The following is an 18,550-nucleotide window of genomic DNA, read 5'->3' on the forward strand; positions in this document are numbered from 1 at the left end:
AATTAATGATCTGCCAGTAAGCCGTATACATTCTTTATATGTTTAATTTCTCTAATTCACAAACATTTCATCAAGGCATGAATTCAATCATTTCCTTTCTTCTGTTCTCTAATTGTATCAGGTACACCTTTCTATAGAATTAGAAAATCACCTTAATGTTTTCTATTTCTTTCAAATTTTCTCATTTTTATTAATGTCTAGTACTGAATTTGACTAACATCAGTCTCATTACTTTTTTTTTTTCTTTTTTTTGCGATACACGGGCCTCTCACTGCTGTGGCCTCTCCCGTTGCGGAGCACAGGCTCCGGACGCACAGGCTCAGCGGCCATGGCTCATGGGCCCAGCTGCTCCGCAGCATGTGGGATCTTCCCGGACTGGGGCATGAACCCGTGTCCCCTGCATCGGCAGGTGGACTCTCAACCACTGCGCCACCAGGGAAGCCCTCATTACTTTTTAGTTCAGATAAAGCAGGCTCATTATTTTATAGTTACCCCATGTTCAGAACTGGCCACACAGCAAGAGAGAATAAACTGCAAACCAACTATTCACACTTTAACTTACAAATTATCCTTTTACTTTCCTCTCATTCAAGGATAGTAATGCTATTAAGATAATAAAAACCTTGGTAAATTCAACATTCATACCAAATAGTCTCTCTTCCAAATGAAAGGAAAATGGTATATGAAATATCTGTATTTCATTTTGTTTTTCTGGCAAACAATTTAGAAGAGATATAGGTAGTAGAATAATTTATTGGTTCCTACTATAGCCAAGAGTAATTGAGTTATTCTTGGCCTAATTCCAGGCCTATTAAAAAAATTAAATTTTAACCATTCAAATTTCTTTGGGCTATTTAAATTCCACTGCAGACTTCTGTTTAAAGCATCTTTATATAATACTTTATACAAGTGTCAAAAACTATGAATAAAACTAAGCTACTATTATTGAACCATGTTTTTATGTACCAAATTTTTATTTCTATAAAGACAGTACACAGTTGGGGTAACATGTGCATATTAAGAGGCCATACATCCTAAAAGAATGTCTCACTCTCTCACTCTTTACCCCTGTCGCTTACTCTGACCGCCATTTATGTTGGTTACTTTTGCTGAAGATATTGTTATTTTGTGGTGTGGCTTATGTGGATAGATATGAGGGCTGATGCGGTGGTAAGGAATGGAGAGGGCAGAAGCCTTTCCTTATAGAGGTGGGTAAAACTGAAAATCTGAAGCCTCAAGACCTAAGTAAATGAGAAGTAAAAGTTGTTTTTTCCCTTCCCCTGTTATCCCGCTCCTCAGAGACAGTCACTCATTATTAATAGTTGAATGTATATTTAAGGGAATCTGAAGTTATAAAAATTTTGTAGAGGTACTAGGAATCATAAATAAGTCACAACTCACACCCAAAGAATAGAAGTCCCAGAAAAGACAGATTGAAATAATATTTCTTGGCTGGCCTGTAATTATATATCACATACATGGTTACAGGATTTAATAGTCACTTTTCAAGCCCCTTCATACAATCTTGGAAGACACTTTGGGGATAAATCTAGTCCAACTATCCCCAACTTCCACAACCTATAGATTTCTATCACAGCATCTACAGCACTTAAATAGTGAGGAGAGTCACTGGGCTTTGATGCCTAGCACAGTACCTGACATACAGTAGATGCTCAATAAATGTTGAATATATGAGTAAATCAACCATTGGATGCTTGCGTTCCTTCTATGAAGCCTCTCCCAAGTGACAGTCCAGTGTTCTATTTGAACACTTCACAAATGGGATTTTTTTTACTTCCCAAGTCAGTACATCCAGTCTCTCATCCTTTCTGACCATTCATGGATTGAATTATACCATCATATACAATTCCAGAGATGTAATCTCATAAAAACAAAACTTTTCTATAATTATAATGACCCAACTTTCCAGATCAAAAATAGAAATCCATGGTCAGACAGAGGACATTTAGTCACTCCCTAGTCAATGTACATGCATTCAACTCTCCTACAAAATCCATTTCAAGAAGTTAACCATGGTGGCAATCAATCCAAAAAGTCCTTACCTTTCTACACTATTAAAGCACTCATCTGTTAATTACATGGATCATTCATTTTTCAATAGAGACTCTGAGTAACTCCATGAGCTTTCATATAGTCACTCCAGGTGTACAAGGGCTCCAAATATTCAGTGGAACGCTGGAAAAGCCACATGAAGCTACTATTTCAGGTAAGCTGCACTACTGAAATGTCTCAAGTCTTCATTGAGATTTTCATGATTCACAGTTCAAGCCCTCATATTTGCTTGAACTAATGCCAAAGCTTCCTCACTGACTGCTGCCCCAGCCATTCTCCCTCCATGGCTCCCAAAGAGCACATTACTCCCCACCCCAAACCCTGGCAGTTTCTTGTCCTGCATCCCATATACCTCAGCATGGCAGGTCAAGGCCCTGCAGCTCATTTTCAGCCTCCTTCCTTCACCCTAACATTCTGGATTACTTATTTAAATACTCTGAATTTTGGTGTTTCAAGCCTCTCTGCCTTCATACATGGCTGTGTTTTTTGCTTGACACCCCTGCATCTCCTTCCAGCAAACTTATTCATCCTTCAAAGTCCTCTTATTTTTGAAAGTAATATATCTTCACCATGGTAAATAAAATTAGAAACTAAGAGTTGGGAAAATTAAAACACCCAACATTGCACTCTCCTGTCCTAGACAGATTTATCTGTGTTCTCATTTGTGTACACAGCTCCACCACAATCACTTCATGTGGTTTAAGGTAAATGTTTAGATATAGGCCTTCACTGTAAACCTAACAGGTTGGTGCCAACTGTTTATCCCTGAGGTACAGCAGAAAGCCTGGAACTTAGCAGACACGGAACTGAAGGGCTGAAAGAACAGAATTAAGGCAATGTAATCAACTGCTGATCTGACTCTCATAGTACTGGTATTGGTAATTCCTGTAAATACAGCCAGAGGAATCCTCTTAATAGATGCTGACTAACAGATTACAAAAAAAGTACATGTGACTCTCTTTTTGTCCTGCTCCTCTCTGTGCCATTATTTTACACCCCCCATTCCTGCTTTTCTTCTTCTCAATGTGTGAAAAACAAGTCAATGAGGAAAGTCTTTCAGTATGTTGACAATCCCCTGGTATAAGGAAAGGCTGGTCTGTATGACCAACAGAATATGGCAGAGATGATGATATGCCCCTTCCGAGATCAGGTTATAAAAGACGGTGTGGCTTCTACCTTGGTGGAGGGTGTTCTCTCCACCACCACCCCTGCCCCCTTCTCTGTCTCTTTCTCTCCTCACTCTCTGAAAAAGCCAGCTGCCATGTCAAGTATGGAGAGCCTACGTGGTGAGGAACTGAAGCCTCTGGCCAACATCCAGTGAGGAACTGAGGCCTGCCAACAACCACGTGAGTGGGCTTGGAAGTGGATCTTCCCATCCCGTCCAACCCTATGATGATTTCCCTGGCCTACAGCTTGGTAGCAACCTCATGAGAAACCCTGAGCCAGAACCATCAGACTAACCCACTCCTGCATTCCAACTCTTAGAAAAAGTGTGAAATAATAACTGTTGTTTAAAGCTGCTAAGTTTGGGGTAATTTGTTACATATCAAAAGGTAATATATAGGTGGTATTATTATTCTCCAGTCACATTTATAGTGTTTCCAAAGGTGATACTAAAATGAAGCACTGCCTTTCTAAAGGACTGTCTAGAACCAAGAGATCATGTGGTACAATCTGCCACGATATTCTGTAAGGAGTAACCCGTCCAACCTTTTCCCTACCAACAGTGATTACTTAACACCACATAAAACTGTCACATTCTTTCCTACAGTTACTGTCATTCTGGACAAATAGTTAGACCTGTTTCAGAAGCAGTTCAAGTTACTTTAGTGTCCTTCTCTATCCTTGTTCATTTATGCCAGCTTAATTTTGCCTCTCTATTTGCTAATCAAAACATAATTTAAGGGCTTCCCTGGTGGCGCAGTGGTTGAGAGTCCGCCTGCTGATGCAGGGGACACGGGTTCGTGCCCCGGTCCGGGAAGATCCCACGTGCCGCGGAGCGGCTGGGCCCGTGGGCCATGGCCACTGGGCCTGCACGTCCGGAGCCTGTGCTCCGCGACAGGAGAGGCCGCGGCAGTGGGAGGCCCGTGTATCGCAAAAACAAAACAAAACAAACAAACAAACAAACAAAAAACATAATTTAAGATCTCCCCTATAAGCCAAAGCTTAGTCTTATTATGCTCCCTATAAATCTATGTTGTTCAGCCTCTTTTTAGAAATGATTAGTAGTGGGCTAACTTCATAACTGTTTACCCCAGGGGAAAAAAATCTAATTTCCAAAAATAACCCCAATTTCTTTTGAATCTAGCAAATTTATCCATCTTTCAAAATATATCATCTAAAAAATTTATACATGCTTTTGATAACCAGTGGTTTCATGTATATGGATAAGGAAAGCCCTAAACAAGGTTCACAAATCTATGCTAAGAAATAAAGAGAATTAAAGAATGCTGACGTTCTCATCAGTTGATTTACTATGCCAACTATACCTGTTAATACAGACGAACTTTTGCTTTGCCTATTTTTATAGTTCTTACATATTTTAAGATACCAGGACAATTTCCTTTCATATCATCATAAAGAGGAAACAAGCCTGAATGCAAAAGATATAAACTAACAAACTGTTTCCCATCAGAATATGTCCTAATTTAAAATATTCAGATAGAATGGTAATATGTTTTATCATACTGTCTAAGCTAGAGCATGTGATCAGAGCTGCAAGAGACCTAGAGAGACTATTTGGTGGTACTCCCTACTTAATGTGTCTGTAGTTAAGTTAGGGAAGTAACATCTGCTTGTAAAAGTAAACTCTGAATGTAGGCCTCAAGAAGAGAATCAAGATATATTTTTATCCCAAGCTCCCCAAAATGAAGGAGATGGTAAGTTCAATACCTTAGACACAAGTGTACAAGTGATGAGGCTGCTATTTAAGAGACCTTCAGTAAGAAAAAGATTTTTTATTTAAAGATACCTGAAAATAAGGTCAAACTTATAATATCAAATATAATATACAAGTCTTTCAAAAATTTGATAGAGAAAATGTTGCAGATAGTGTAAGAGAACCATGAGAACAATTTTTGTGGACAGGACAGTATTGATGGGAGAGAGTAAAAAGTACCAGGAGAAATGGAGCCGAGGGTTTAGAACCCTTTGTGCAGGGAAGCACACCAGAATGTTGTTGGAAAAATGCATGAGCAACAGTGAGTATATAGCATACTAGAGTCAAAGAAAAGAAGAAACTGAATCTGGGAAGGTGGAAAGAGGGAATGAATGGAAAGAGGAAGGTGGGGTGGAAAAAGAAATGCAGACAAGGGAGGGAGGCATTAGGATCTGCCTCTAGCCCACAGGGGACCTCTGTACAATTTGGAAAAGGATGCCCCTCAAAAAGGAAACAGCCCTACACAAAGATGCACAGTTTGGCTACCAAAGTTTGGGTTAGATTTCAGCCCCAACTTGTTCCCTTGGCTAGGTCTCTTTATGCCGTGAATGACTTGTATAACTACACAAAACAGTCCTAGAAAAGAAGGAAAGACCAACTATGATGAAGAAAGAGGCAAGCATTTACTTCTCTATTTTGAAGTGCAGGTAACTTCCTACAGAGTTGTACGCAAAATCAAATTTTGTTACCTTTTCTTACTGTTTTACATCCGCGTGTGCAATTCTCTTCTAATTGAAAACATTTCAGCTTGCGGAACAATGCTGTTACTGGTGAGCTGGAAGAGACGGCCGCTAGCTGATGACGGCATTTAAGGAAACCTGGTACTCCCACGCATGTAAGGACAGATGGACCTGCTCGCGCCCGAGACGCCTCCATATCTGGCTTTTGTGAGACTCACACAGTCACAGAGGGCACCAATGCTTACTGATAAGAACAGGGTAACAGGTGTCTCCAGCTAAATGCCCAAACTGAGAATAAAGAGTGAGTTTCCTCAAAATGTTCCTTTGCAGAAGGCCTGTATCACAATTGCCTTCAGCTGCTTATTAAAATTCAGATTCCTGGGCTCTCACTATCCTAAACCTACTAAAGCAGAAGTTCTGGAAGGGAGGCTGGGACTCTATTTTATAAACAACAGGCATTAAACTTGGAAAACTACTATCAAAATAAAGATTAAATGTGAAAAAAATAGTTGGGGGCTTCCCTGGTGGCGCAGTGGTTGAGAGTCCGCCTGCCGATGCAGGGGACACGGGTTCATGCCCCAGTCCGGGAGGATCCCACATGCCGCGGAGCGCTGGGCCCGTGAGCCATGGCCGCTGAGCCTGCGCATCCGGGGCCTGTGCTCCTCAACGGGAGAGGCCACAACAGTGAGAGGCCCGCGTACCAAAAAAAAAAAAAAAAAAAAAAAAAAGTTGGAAAACTACTGTTTAAAAGGAACATAAAATATGACAAATTTCTGGGTGAAGGTTACGAAGGAGAAAGGAAACAAAAAGAATGATACTAGCAACAGTGTACAGTATAAAGTACAAACCATGAATGGTTAAATACATGCTGTCCTCACCATATTTATAATGTAGAGTTCGAAAATCTCTAGAATTACAAATTTTAAAAAATCATATTATATACACACACACAGATAGACAGCTCTTGTGGTCTAATTATAAATGTTATTATGAAATTAGGTCATAATGACACTTCATGTATTAGGTTGCTATCCTGATAGAAAATCTCACTTCTTGAGAAATTTCACAGTGGAAGACAGACTACAGAACTTAGTCCAGACATCATTCCCTACACCCATGCGCTAAACTTAGGCCTCTGCAGAAGAATCTTAGTTAATCAACTATTAGTCCTTTCTTAATAGCACCTTGAGTGGATGACAGAAAAATGACAGGAGCAAATCACTTACTGCTGTAAGGGGTCCTTCTGCTTGTGCCTCCATTGGACTTGTGGGTGTCACTGCAATAAATTGACTAGTAGCTCCAGCCTGGAGTTCCAGCCTATCTGCATATTGTTCTGAAGCAGCAGTGGCAGGGCACTTCCCAGAAACTGCTAAGATCACACCTGAGGTTTCCTTCTTTAAATGATCATTTTCTGCCCAAGGACCCAATCGGAGCTTTTCATCTTGAGGCGATTCCTCTAGGACTTGAAGGACTTCGGGCTCCTCATCGGAAGGGCTTCCAGTTGTTTTATGGCCTAAAGCCTCATTTGTCCTAAAATCCTGAAGGTCCTGTTCCTTATCCACAATCACCCATTCTTTGGAATCAACCTCCTGCTTGCAGGAGCTCAGGTTAATGGCTACAAATCCATTGCTGCCACCACCATCTGCCTGCTCAGGGGTGTTGGCAGAGGCAGGCTTGGAAGCATCTGGAAGATACTCTTCATCATAGTGCCAGATGTGGTCAGTACGGGACACAGCAGGAACACAAGGCTTATGAAGCAGAGCAGGGAGAACAGATTCCTTTCCTTCACTGGAATCTTTCTGCATTTTCTCCAAGCTTAAGAAAATGAATACAAGTTACTTAATTGTCCTAGGGAGAATACTTATTATATAGCCTATAAGTTCTATACAGAACTAATATTTACCCACAGATGAGAAAAAAACAGTATGGATAAAGCATAAGGAACATTTCACGGGTGGATAATGCTCTGCTCCACTTGTCATAATCCTGTTTTGGAAGACGGAGCCTATAGGAGGAAGATGTCTCTCCTGCTGCTGGGCAGGAAAGAAGCCTAACCAGGTTAACCAGGGTGACTTGTGTGATCCAGTTCACCTTTGCTTTGCCAATTCAATCACACTGCCCTCTGCTCTCTGCTCTGAGGGACTGAGGGACAACCTACCCAAGGCTTTTGCCTCAGCAGAGGCCCTACAAAAGGAAATGAGGAAGCTAATACACATCAGGCAAATACTTTCTGCATTTGTTTTGTCTTCAGAGAGGTATATAAATGTATATTCATTCAAGTAAACTCCTCCAAAGACAGGGCTAAGCAATAGTGTTGACTGGTGGTATTTGGCTGTACTGGCTTCTGAGAACTGCTCTCACCTGCAGGGAAGCAGTTTAAGCAATACACTTGTTCCTCTCCTTAAGTTTGTAATTAGGTGCTTCACTTCCTTCAACTGTTCCCTATTCATTCTAGGTTCTGGCTTGAGTTCATTTTCTTGGAGTACTTCTGTTCTCAACTCTGTCTCATCTCTCAGCTCTTCCCTCAGCATGGACTCTCCTTTTAGTTCCATTCTTTTGTTAGATTAATTTTTTCCCAAACTAAACTTTTATCCCTATCACACTTTAAATTTTATTCCCAATCTCATGCACAATTGAAAATGTTTAAACACTGCCCAGTCCATCCTTTTGATCATATTAATGTGTAGAAACAAGCTTACATCACATAACTGTGAGACTGAATGAGTACCATGTGAAGAATACACAGTTATGAAGTACTGTTTAAAATGGAAGCTAGATTGGACTAGGCCAGAAGTGGCTGAATTGTCTTCAGACACAGTAACTATTATGTTAGTTAAATACATGGTCCTTCTAACTTCATATTTCTTTGCCAATAGTAGCCACTGGGAATGTACAATTGAAGGATGTGGCTATTATTAAAGTCACTCAGGTCTTAATATTACTAAAGCCTTCTATAATTCATAAATATATCCCAAGTTCTTTTTAAAGTTTCATTTCAGTCTTTTGTTATCAAAATTGGAGATAAGGGGCCTTAGAACCATGAACTACAAACAGTCATTACCTATGTATAGCTCTCTAAAGTTCCACCTTTCCTTCTTTCTAGGTAGAATGATAAATATTCATGTCTTTTTCCTACAGCATTTATTCATAGAAGGCCTTCATTAAATTGAATTCAACTGCCTATCACTTGTATATAAATTACTTTTCCCCCTACTTCATGTACTCTTCCTTCTTCTTGCCTAATACAATCTTTTTCATGCCCTCTCTTACACTGCATCTTCTCCATTCCAATAAAAGAGATCATCTTCCAAAAAAAATCACTTCAAAATGTTCATTTAATTCATACCCAGTCTTATGAAGTTTCCAGCTTCCACAGCCAAAGGCTATATGTTATAGAACTTGTACTAATATCAGAAGGCAAGTCACATTAAGAATGAGGATGTTAACTAAAAACATGGATAAAGATGATAACTTAATCAAATCAGTGCTACAAAAATGCAAAAACTCCTTATCTGAAAACTTTACATAATAGAAAGTAATAGTATCAATAGTGTTTTAGTTGCTTTAAAAAAAAAAAGAAAAAAAAAAACTATTTTATACCAGGTCTCAAGAAACTTGTCAGTATCTGGCTTTGGCTCCAGCACCAAACGTTTTTCCAGCTCAAAGCTGTGGATGGAACGTAACTTTCGCACCAATGGAACATCTCTGTCTGGCTGAGTAATCTCTGAGCGGACACGAATTGGTGAACCGAGGCTTGGAGCATTCAGAATACCATTTGCTTGACCATGGCTGTTCTCCTCTTCAGTAGCAGCCTAGCAAAACATAAAAGAAAACCATGAAAAACATTCTAGTCACTATAAATGATAGGAATCACTGAAGTCTTTCAAAATAATATAAGCAAATGATTGGGATTTTTTTTCAGAAGATTGGGATATTTTGGCTAGTGTAATTCATTACATACTTGTCTATTAACCCTTTATTAAATAAGTTTTCTAAATTTATTCTCAGTTTCAGTATTTTTAGTGTTTTATATTTTGGTGCAAAGATAAATAGACAAAACATTTAACAACCTTGGCTTTTTGTAGTATGTCTAACTAAATGCTTGCAGGACCTTATTCCACTAAACCAAAATTAAACCTGAAGAGGACATTCTTTTTGTGACATAAGTGGTCTCACAAGAGGTAGGAGAGTTTGCCAAGCCTGAATACTCCCTGTCTCAGGTCCTCTCTAAAAACCAACCAAACAACAACAACAAGAAAACTAGAGCTAGAACAATAAGCAGCTGGGTAGAGCAGAAGGAGGCTGAGAATGAGGCCGCCCAGAGGGGTGGAGGTGCCTAAGGACAGAGGATACAGTAGCACGATTACCAGGGAAATTAAGCTTTACACCAGCTGTAGGGAGAGAGAGGAAGTCTGAATGTCTATTCTGATTAAAGACCCTCAAGAATACCCAGTTGGGGGCTTCCCTGGTGGCGCACTGGTTGAGAGTCCGCCTGCCGATGCAGGGGACACGGGTTTGTGCCCTGGGTCTGGGAAGATCCCACGTGCCGCGGAGCGGCTGGGCCCGTGAGCCGTGGCCGCTGAGCCTGCGCGTCCGGAGCCTGTGCTCCGCAATGGGAGAGGCCACAACAGTGAGAGGCCCGCGTACCACAAAAAAAAAGTGTGTGTGTGTGTGTGTGTGTGTGTGTATATATATATATATATATATATATATATATACACACACACAGTATATATTGTTCAAAGATAGGCCAAGCTCCTCAGACGTCATCACAAGATTCTTTTCAAGATACATTTCTCATTCACAAAGCAGGACTAGCCAAGTTTCTATCAATCATGTTAACAGATATGAGCCGGGAGTCTCATTTTACACCTATAAATTTAACTTCCTTCCCAACTAAATAATTATAAAAATACAGGAAGTACCAAAAACTAACTGATTTGTAATTCATTGCCCCTCCATCCCATTAATCATCATCTTCCATGAAAATGGAAATGACAGGAAACAGTAAGATCAAAGAGAAATTTGGGGATAATCTACCCAAAGACTACTGAAAATCATTTAATTCAAAAGTCTATATTTCTCTCCATACTTACAAGTGGACCTGTTTACAATCCTAATGAAGAAAACATCATGTTATTCAACATCTACTTTGTCAGCTCATGACCAGTTTGATGCTTTCCACTTCTAACCCTCATTTCCCTGCCTCCATTTGAGAGTTTTCAGAATGAACACTCAGCTCCATTGGTCTACACTATGGAAGGGGCCCAGTCTTGTCATTCTACTTGGAAAGACCATTAACTTCTGTTCTATAGATGTCTCTTCTTTTAGACTCTGTGTCTGGTTATTTTTTTAAAACTACCTTCATATTTTCCACAAAATACAAGATGAAGATTAATTTTTGGTGTCCATACCTGAGCATTACGAGCAAAATTAGACAAAAATATTGCAATTACAAATATATAAATAACTAGCAATACAATGTTCTACTTCTCATTCAAAATTGAGAATCATGATACTTTGCTACACCAATAGGAGAAAAATTATAAGACATAGAGAGATGTCACTTCCTATGCAAGAAATACACACCTTACAAATCCCAAGCTTTATCTTATTCCTGTTGGTATCCATCTCTTCCCAGACATCCTTCTCCTGGGGACGAGGGTGTCCCAGAGATCCAGGCAATTTATCTGGTGACACACCAACAGGGATGCCATTCTCTCCATCACTAAGCTGTTCATCTGGAAACACCTCATCTGTATTTTCTCGAAGCAAGTCTCCTGGGATGGGAGTGGCATTGGCAATTCTGAAAATGAGGAATGAAAATAAGGCAGAACTTAAAAACACCAGAATCAAAAATTACTATGGGACTATCCTACATTTTGTTTCTGGATTTAAATGATGAAGTCTATACATAATTAAGAAAGTAAAACAAAACAAAAAACCTCAGAAACTTAGGGCATGCCAATTCTACAAACTAAAAATGCATTTTTTTTTTTCGGCTGCACTGTGTGGCATGCAGGATCTTAGTTCCCCAACATGGGACTGAACCCTGCACTGGGAGCACAGTGTTAACCACTAGATTGCCAAGGGAAGTCCCTAAAACTGCATTTTTATTTGTTTTTTTATTTTATTTTTTTAACATCTTTATTGGAGTATAATTGCTTTACAATGGTGTGTTAGTTTCTGCTTTATAACAAGGTGAATCAGTTATACATATACATATATCCCCATATCTCCTCTCTCTTGAGTCTCCCTCCCACCCTCCCTATCCCACCCCTCTAGGTGGTCACAAAGCACCTGAGCTGATCTCCCTGTGCTATGCGGCTACTTCCCACTAGCTATCTATTTTTTTTTTTTTGCGGTACATGGGCCTCTCTGTGTTGTGGTCTCTCCCGTTGCGGAGCAAAGGCTCTGGACACGCAGGCTCAGCAGCCATGGCTCACGGGCCTAGCTGCTCCGCGGCATGTGGGATCTTCCCGGACCAGGGCACGAACCCGTGTCCCCTGCATCGGCAGGCGGATTCTCAACCACTGCGCCACCAGGGAAGCCCTATCTATTTTCAAAACTGCATTTTGATCAACAGAATTTTCAAGCTGATTTAAAAATACAAATTCTGATATAACTCCCTATTTTAGCAATCACTTTAAAAGTTAGAAACATTTCATTTATTTTGCAAGGATTCTTTGTGAATTTTAATATTTTCTATTCTTTACCCATTTTTCTTAGAGAATAACAAAAACTATAAAGAGAAAAATGTTAAGTGTCATAATGATATAAGCAGGTATCAGATCAATCAGTTATACTTTTAAAATAGTGTGCAATATGTATCTGCTTTTTCATTTACAGACTTTTTACTAAGTACCTATACTACATGTAAGGCCCGAGGTATATAAAAAGAAGAAAGGAAATTCTTGCCCTCTAGGGGAAACTAGAAATTCTGCAATTATACAGTTCATATGGTCCTGTATGAACTGATTATGAACAAATAGAAAATATTAATTGGCACTTGTCAATATGTTCTTTCAAAGCAATTTCATGTCCTATTTACATAGTTGGTTGTCTCTTCCTTAGACTTCTGGCCCACGAGGGGCTTTTCTAGTTCTCATCTATCACCCACTAAGTGATCAGGCTCCTGCTGGCTCTAATGTTCTATAACTAGAGTATGTTCTACTCTACATACTAGTTGTTGGTTTTTTTAAAAAAATATTGCTGACTGAAAACAACATTCAGCACACAGTAAAACCTTTTCTTAGCGTGATCTGCACTGTCTAAAAGCAGAAAAAACCACCTTCAGTAGATTATACTGACACATACAATTATTATGAGTGGGAAAATAGACATCATCTCAATGTGCCACTCTAAGGGAAATGGTTAAACCCTGGCCCAGGTGTCATAAATATGTCATGATTTAGAACCTGCTGCATAAAAAAATAAATAAAATAAAATTTTTTTAAAAAGAACATGATTTTTCAGGGACTTGTTCCACCTGATTTGATGACCTTCACTACCACCACTCTCAATGTTAATCTGGAAAAGCATTGATAATGGCTCCCAGGGAAAAACCATACAGCCTTGTAAAGTACTCCCTGTAGTTCTGACACTGGGATACAGTGGAAAGGTAGTTTGACCCAAAATAGTTCAAATGAAAAGATTTATTATAAAAGTAATTAAAGTTCAGAAATAGACTACTTACAAGATATATTTTTCAGATATAAGTTCAATATAATTTGTTTATTGACATAAGGAATTATAATGGACACTAACCTACATGTGCTATGTGGTAATCCAAATGTTTACTGAAAGAATTCCCTCTATTCCTGAGAAAAGGGAACGGCAAAGGAGGAATATTTGAATTCAGGAAGCTCAACCTACTAGCTCCACATTTTTTCCCCCATTTTAATCACTAAATGTTCTTCCAAATCCTTTTTTCCCTAGCCTAGCTACGATTCTGCTTCTTTCCAACTACCCCGATTCCCTGGCATTTCCTCCTTCCATCTCTCAGGAAACAAACCACACCTCCACCTATGAAACTGCCTCTGTTTTACTCTATCCTAGTTTCCCCCTTAAATGGTGTGCTTCAGTGTAAGAGCACACACTTCAAGGAACATTTCCATCTTCTCCACACAGGCTACCTCCCACATGACTCAGATTCCTCTCAGCATTTATTCTGCCAGTTTTATTCCTTGCTTAATTATTATTTTCTTCCTTCTCCTGTAACTCTGATCCAAATCTGGAGTTTGAGATATGGAAAGAAAGCATTCTTGCCCAAGACAATTATATTATGTTCAGGAATAAGTATGATAAGAAAGATATATGTGAGAATATTATTAGCACATGGCCTGTGTTTGCAGGCAAGGTATAAATTACAGAGGCAGATTAAAGGAAAAAATTAAGAAGATATATGGAAGAACTGGATAGATGTCAAGAGAAGTAATAAGATTGGACACCCTTTTCATATGCCTGTCCCTGTAATCTAAGGTAGGGGTCGGCAAGTTAGGGCCTGTGAGCCAAATCTGGCCTGTTCACCTATTTTTGCAAATACTGTGTATGGCACACAGGCATGCTCATTCATTTACATACTGCCTATATCTGCTTTAACACTACAGTGGCAGCAGTAGTGGTGACAGACAGCAGAGCCCACAAATATTTATCTGGCTCTTGGTGAACAGATAAGACTTGCTGACTCCTGATCTAAAGCATCCTCTTACCTTTTCCTGAACTTACTTTCTCCCTCTATTAAGAACTAAGAGTTGTAGGACATAAATTATCATTTTTTCTTTTTAACACTGATTCTCTAGGGCTTTCCAGGTATTCTACCATATCATCTGCAAAAAGAGATAACTCAGAGGTCAGCAAACTTTTTCTAAAGGCTCAGATAGTAAATGGTAGGCTTGTGGGCCTAATAGTTTGCAGGCAAGATGGATGCTAAAATTAGTAGGCAAATGTATGGAAAAACAAGTTCATTCGAATAGTCTCAAAGTATCTTCTCACAAGATACTTATTACTTACAAAGGGAAAAATAGTAACTTTATATAAAATGGAAAACCTAACATCACCTTAACCAGATTACCAACATTAATATCATCAGTAATAAGACATCTTGACATTATACATCTCCTTATTCAATGCCATCGATTTTCCTCTTATCTTGGCTTTAAATGTATACCACAGATTCTTTTTTTTTTAAGAACTTTTTAAAAAAAATTAATTTATTTATTTTTGACTGCATTGGGTGTTCGTTGCTGTGTGTGGTGCAATGGGGGTTACTAGTTGCAGCGAGTGGGGGCTACTCTGTAGCAGTGCACAGGCTTCTCATTGCGGTGGCTTCTTTTGCTGCTAAGCACCGGTTGCAGGTGCGCGGGCTTCAGTAGTTGTGGCACACGGGCTCAGTAGTTGTGGCTAGCGGGCTCTAGAGTGCAGGTTAAGGAACTGCAGCGCACGGGCTTAGTTGCTCCGTGACATGTGGGATCTACCTGGACCAGGGATCAAGCCCATGTCCCCTGCAATGGCAGGCAGATTCTTACCCACTGCGCCACCAGAGAAGTCCCTATACCACAGATTCTGATATGTAGTGTTTTAATTATCATTATTTTCCCTATAACTTCAGTTTGTATTTTCCCTCTCACCCAAGAGTAGTTTAATTGGAGGTTTTTAAGTTTCCAGGTGGAAGGGCCTTTGACATTTTTGTTTTTGTTAGCAATTTCTAGTTCTATCACAGTGTGATCAGACAGTGTAATACTTCTGCTTTATGGAACAACTTATATGTTTTCTTGGTGACCTGATAACTGATCAATTTTTGTGAATGTCCCAGGGGTACTTGAGCAGAAGGTGTAACCTCTATCATCAGGGTGTAGATATTGAAAAATATGCCTAAGATCTACCTTATTGATTGTGTTGTTTGTCTTCTAATTCTTATTCTTTGTTCACTTGAATTCAGTCTTGAACTGAGTTGTATATTAAAATCTCCAATTACTAGTGTGTTTCTTTGTCTCCTTGAATCTCTCATAGTTGTTGCTTCCTAAAGATGACTGTTGCGATTCTGGTGACTAAATATTAATAAATACTATGTCCCACTTGTGAACTGTGACACTTAACAATAAAAAGTACCATTCCATCTCTATAACTTTTAAAACTTTTTTTTTGGCTTGAATTCTACATTGTCTGATATCAGGATTGTTATTCTCTTCTGACCGTTTCCATTTTTCTGGTTTATCTTTGTCCATCCCTTTCTGAAACATGTTTTTTTAGGTGTATCCCTTGTATACAGCATATGTATACAGCTATATAAACCAAACTAAAAATCTTTTTCTTTTAATAGATGTCCCCATTCATATTTATTGCTATGACTGATATGTTTGGTCTTAACTCTGTCATAGTATTTTATAATTATGTGTATTTTGTCATATTTGCTATATTTCTTTCTGTACAAGATGAGTATTCTTTTTTTTTTTTTTTTTTTTTTTTGTGGTGTGCGGGCCTCTCACTGCTGTGGCCTCTCCCGTTGCGGAGCACAGGCTCCGGACGCGCAGGCCCAGCGGCCATGGCTCACGGGCTTAGTTGCTCTGCGGCATGTGGGATCTTCCCGGACCGGGGCACGAACCCGTGTCTCCTGAATCGGCAGGCGGACTCTCAACCACTGCGCCACCAGGGAAGCCCAAGATGAGTATTCTTTGTACTTTAATTTATAAACTTTTAAGAATATATATTTTAGAAGGTTTGCCTTTTTGTTCTAACGGTCACCTTTGGACATTTACCTTTTTAAATGCTCTTAGTCCCCTGTTTCCTTATTTAACCTTTTGCTATTGAGTTTCTCAGTTTGAATTGGTATTGTTTTGCTTTTCTTCTTCAGGGACTCTAATAATATGAATGCTATTCCTTCTCTGTCTGCCTTCCATTGGCACTACTTTCTCTCTAGCCCTTTTAAATAATTTCTTTATTTTCATTCTCTTGGGCCTTTCTTCCCCCGACTTTATTCAATGCCCTTTATTAAACTTTCATTTGCGTCTACTGTCCTTTGAGCACTTTGTGATTTATTCAATTGTGAGATATCTTTTTCTCCCATTTCTTTCCTGAGTTCAACAAACTATCATTTCATTGTTTCCTCCATCTTTTCCTTTTCTTTCTTCTCTCCCTCCCCACACCACACTCCTTCTATTTCTTAGTTTTCAAATTTCTGATACAAGGTGGTTATCCATACCTTCAATGCATAAACATATTCAGTTCCATTTAGGGTTCTGTCTTATAATTTTCTTCTTCGTAGTTGTTTATTCCTGACAGGAAATTTCCTTAGTAAATATGTATTAGATTTTCTTGAGTTTTTGAAATAACACTTTATGGATATTTAAAATATTTTTCTTGTGGGCTTCCCTGGTGGCGCAGGGGTTGAGAATCCGCCTGTGGATGCAGGGGATACGGGTTTGTGCCCCGGTCCGGGAAGATCCCACATGCCGTGGAGCGGCTGGGCCCGTGAGCCATGGCTGCTAAGCCTGCGCGTCCGGAGCCTGTGCTCCGCAAAGGGAGAGGCCACAGCAGTGAGAGGCCCGCGTACCACCAAAAAAAAAAAAAAAAAAAAAAAAAAAAAAAAAAAAATATTTTTCTTGTTCATTTTTGTGGCATTGGAATGTTTTACAGGATTCATAGATTAACTGGTGCCCTCCTCTGTCAGTATAGCAAAGTCCAAACACTTTAGTGGATTTTTATTTGGTCAGAGGAGATATTGTACATCTTCTGATTTTTTATAGTTCTCTTTTCTTATAGGTAATTAAATTTTATTTCTCCTTTTTCCCCTAATTATTCATTTATTGCCTTTCAGCTCCAAATTCATCATTTTTGCCTATTCTGTGAAAGTGGATCTGTGCCCTTTAACTCTTTCCCTTTGCCAGCTGGCATGGGAGTTTTGTCAGTAGAGGGCACTGGAGAGACCCTGCGGGAGGAAAGGGTTTTGCTTTGGGTTCCACTGTGCAGCTAGTCAAGCTTCTCCAGGATGTGTGGCTTTCCCCGTGCCTGTCTCCTGCAGTACACAGACAGCAGCAACCAATATCTTCCCAGAGCAATGCCTACTACCCACAAGTTTTGTAGCAGAGTGTCTCTAGTGAGACACTTCCAGTAAGTCGTTTTCTCTGGCACTCCGGAGGGCAGATTTCCATCAAGTTCCAGAGGGCAGATATTTCAGCAAATTCTACCAGTATGGCATTACAGCAACTTCCCTGCCATCCAATGAGTGAGGACATACCCTCGCCAACAAGGTCAGAACACAGCCCTGGGGTGGGGACTGAGGGAGCTTTACCTTGGATGCTTAATTCAGCCCTAGGAGTAGGAGCTGTACTTTATATTTGCTATTCCTGTATTCTTTACGGTTCTCTTTACTTTTTCAATCCCACATTATTCCAATTTTGTGTTATAGGTAATAGTTCTTTGTATAATCTTTCCCTGTTCAAATTACTATGTAGTTTCTCTCTCCTGATTGGACCTAAACAGATATGTGTTTTTATCCTTCACCATTCAACTGACAAAGGGCATTTCTCCCTTTTTGTCTTTTTTCTTCCTCAGAAGCTACATGTTTTGAATCATGAATATTTTTATCTCCCTGTAGTTTATTATCTGATCTACCTTGATACTTTTTAGTATTTTCATTCTTCGGATGGATTTAGTCTTTCTGATGCTCGTTTTAAATCACCCTTAAGTCCCAGGGCTAACTTTCCTCTTCCCACAGTTTTTATTGATCTGCCTTCAGTAAGCTTTCTGGCAGGGCTGGATGAGGCAGGAGCATAAGAGATATTACATAAGGCCTTGGGGTTTTGTTTTTTTTCTCTTTTTACTTACAGTTAGTTTGATTTGGGTATCCTTTGTCTTCAAA

At 39.5% G+C, this 18,550-nt stretch overlaps 1 protein-coding gene across 7 annotated transcripts in view; it reads right to left on the reverse strand.

The window, feature by feature from the left end:
- The window catches only part of TTBK2 (tau tubulin kinase 2), a 166,633-nt gene that overhangs the window by 13,443 nt on the left and 134,640 nt on the right, over positions 1 to 18,550 (reverse strand). For all 7 annotated transcript variants that reach the window (XM_067029086.1, XM_059059477.2, XM_067029089.1 and 4 more), the window contains 3 exons: positions 11,281 to 11,497; positions 9,292 to 9,503; positions 6,918 to 7,506 (listed from right to left, as the gene is read on the reverse strand). In XM_067029086.1, the coding sequence (XP_066885187.1) occupies positions 6,918 to 7,506; positions 9,292 to 9,503; positions 11,281 to 11,497 (1,018 nt within the window). The remainder of the gene's footprint in view (positions 1 to 6,917; positions 7,507 to 9,291; positions 9,504 to 11,280; positions 11,498 to 18,550) is intronic.

This window comes from Kogia breviceps, chromosome 3, assembly GCF_026419965.1.
Source record: "Kogia breviceps isolate mKogBre1 chromosome 3, mKogBre1 haplotype 1, whole genome shotgun sequence".
In the NCBI taxonomy this organism is placed as follows: Eukaryota; Metazoa; Chordata; class Mammalia; order Artiodactyla; family Physeteridae; genus Kogia; species Kogia breviceps.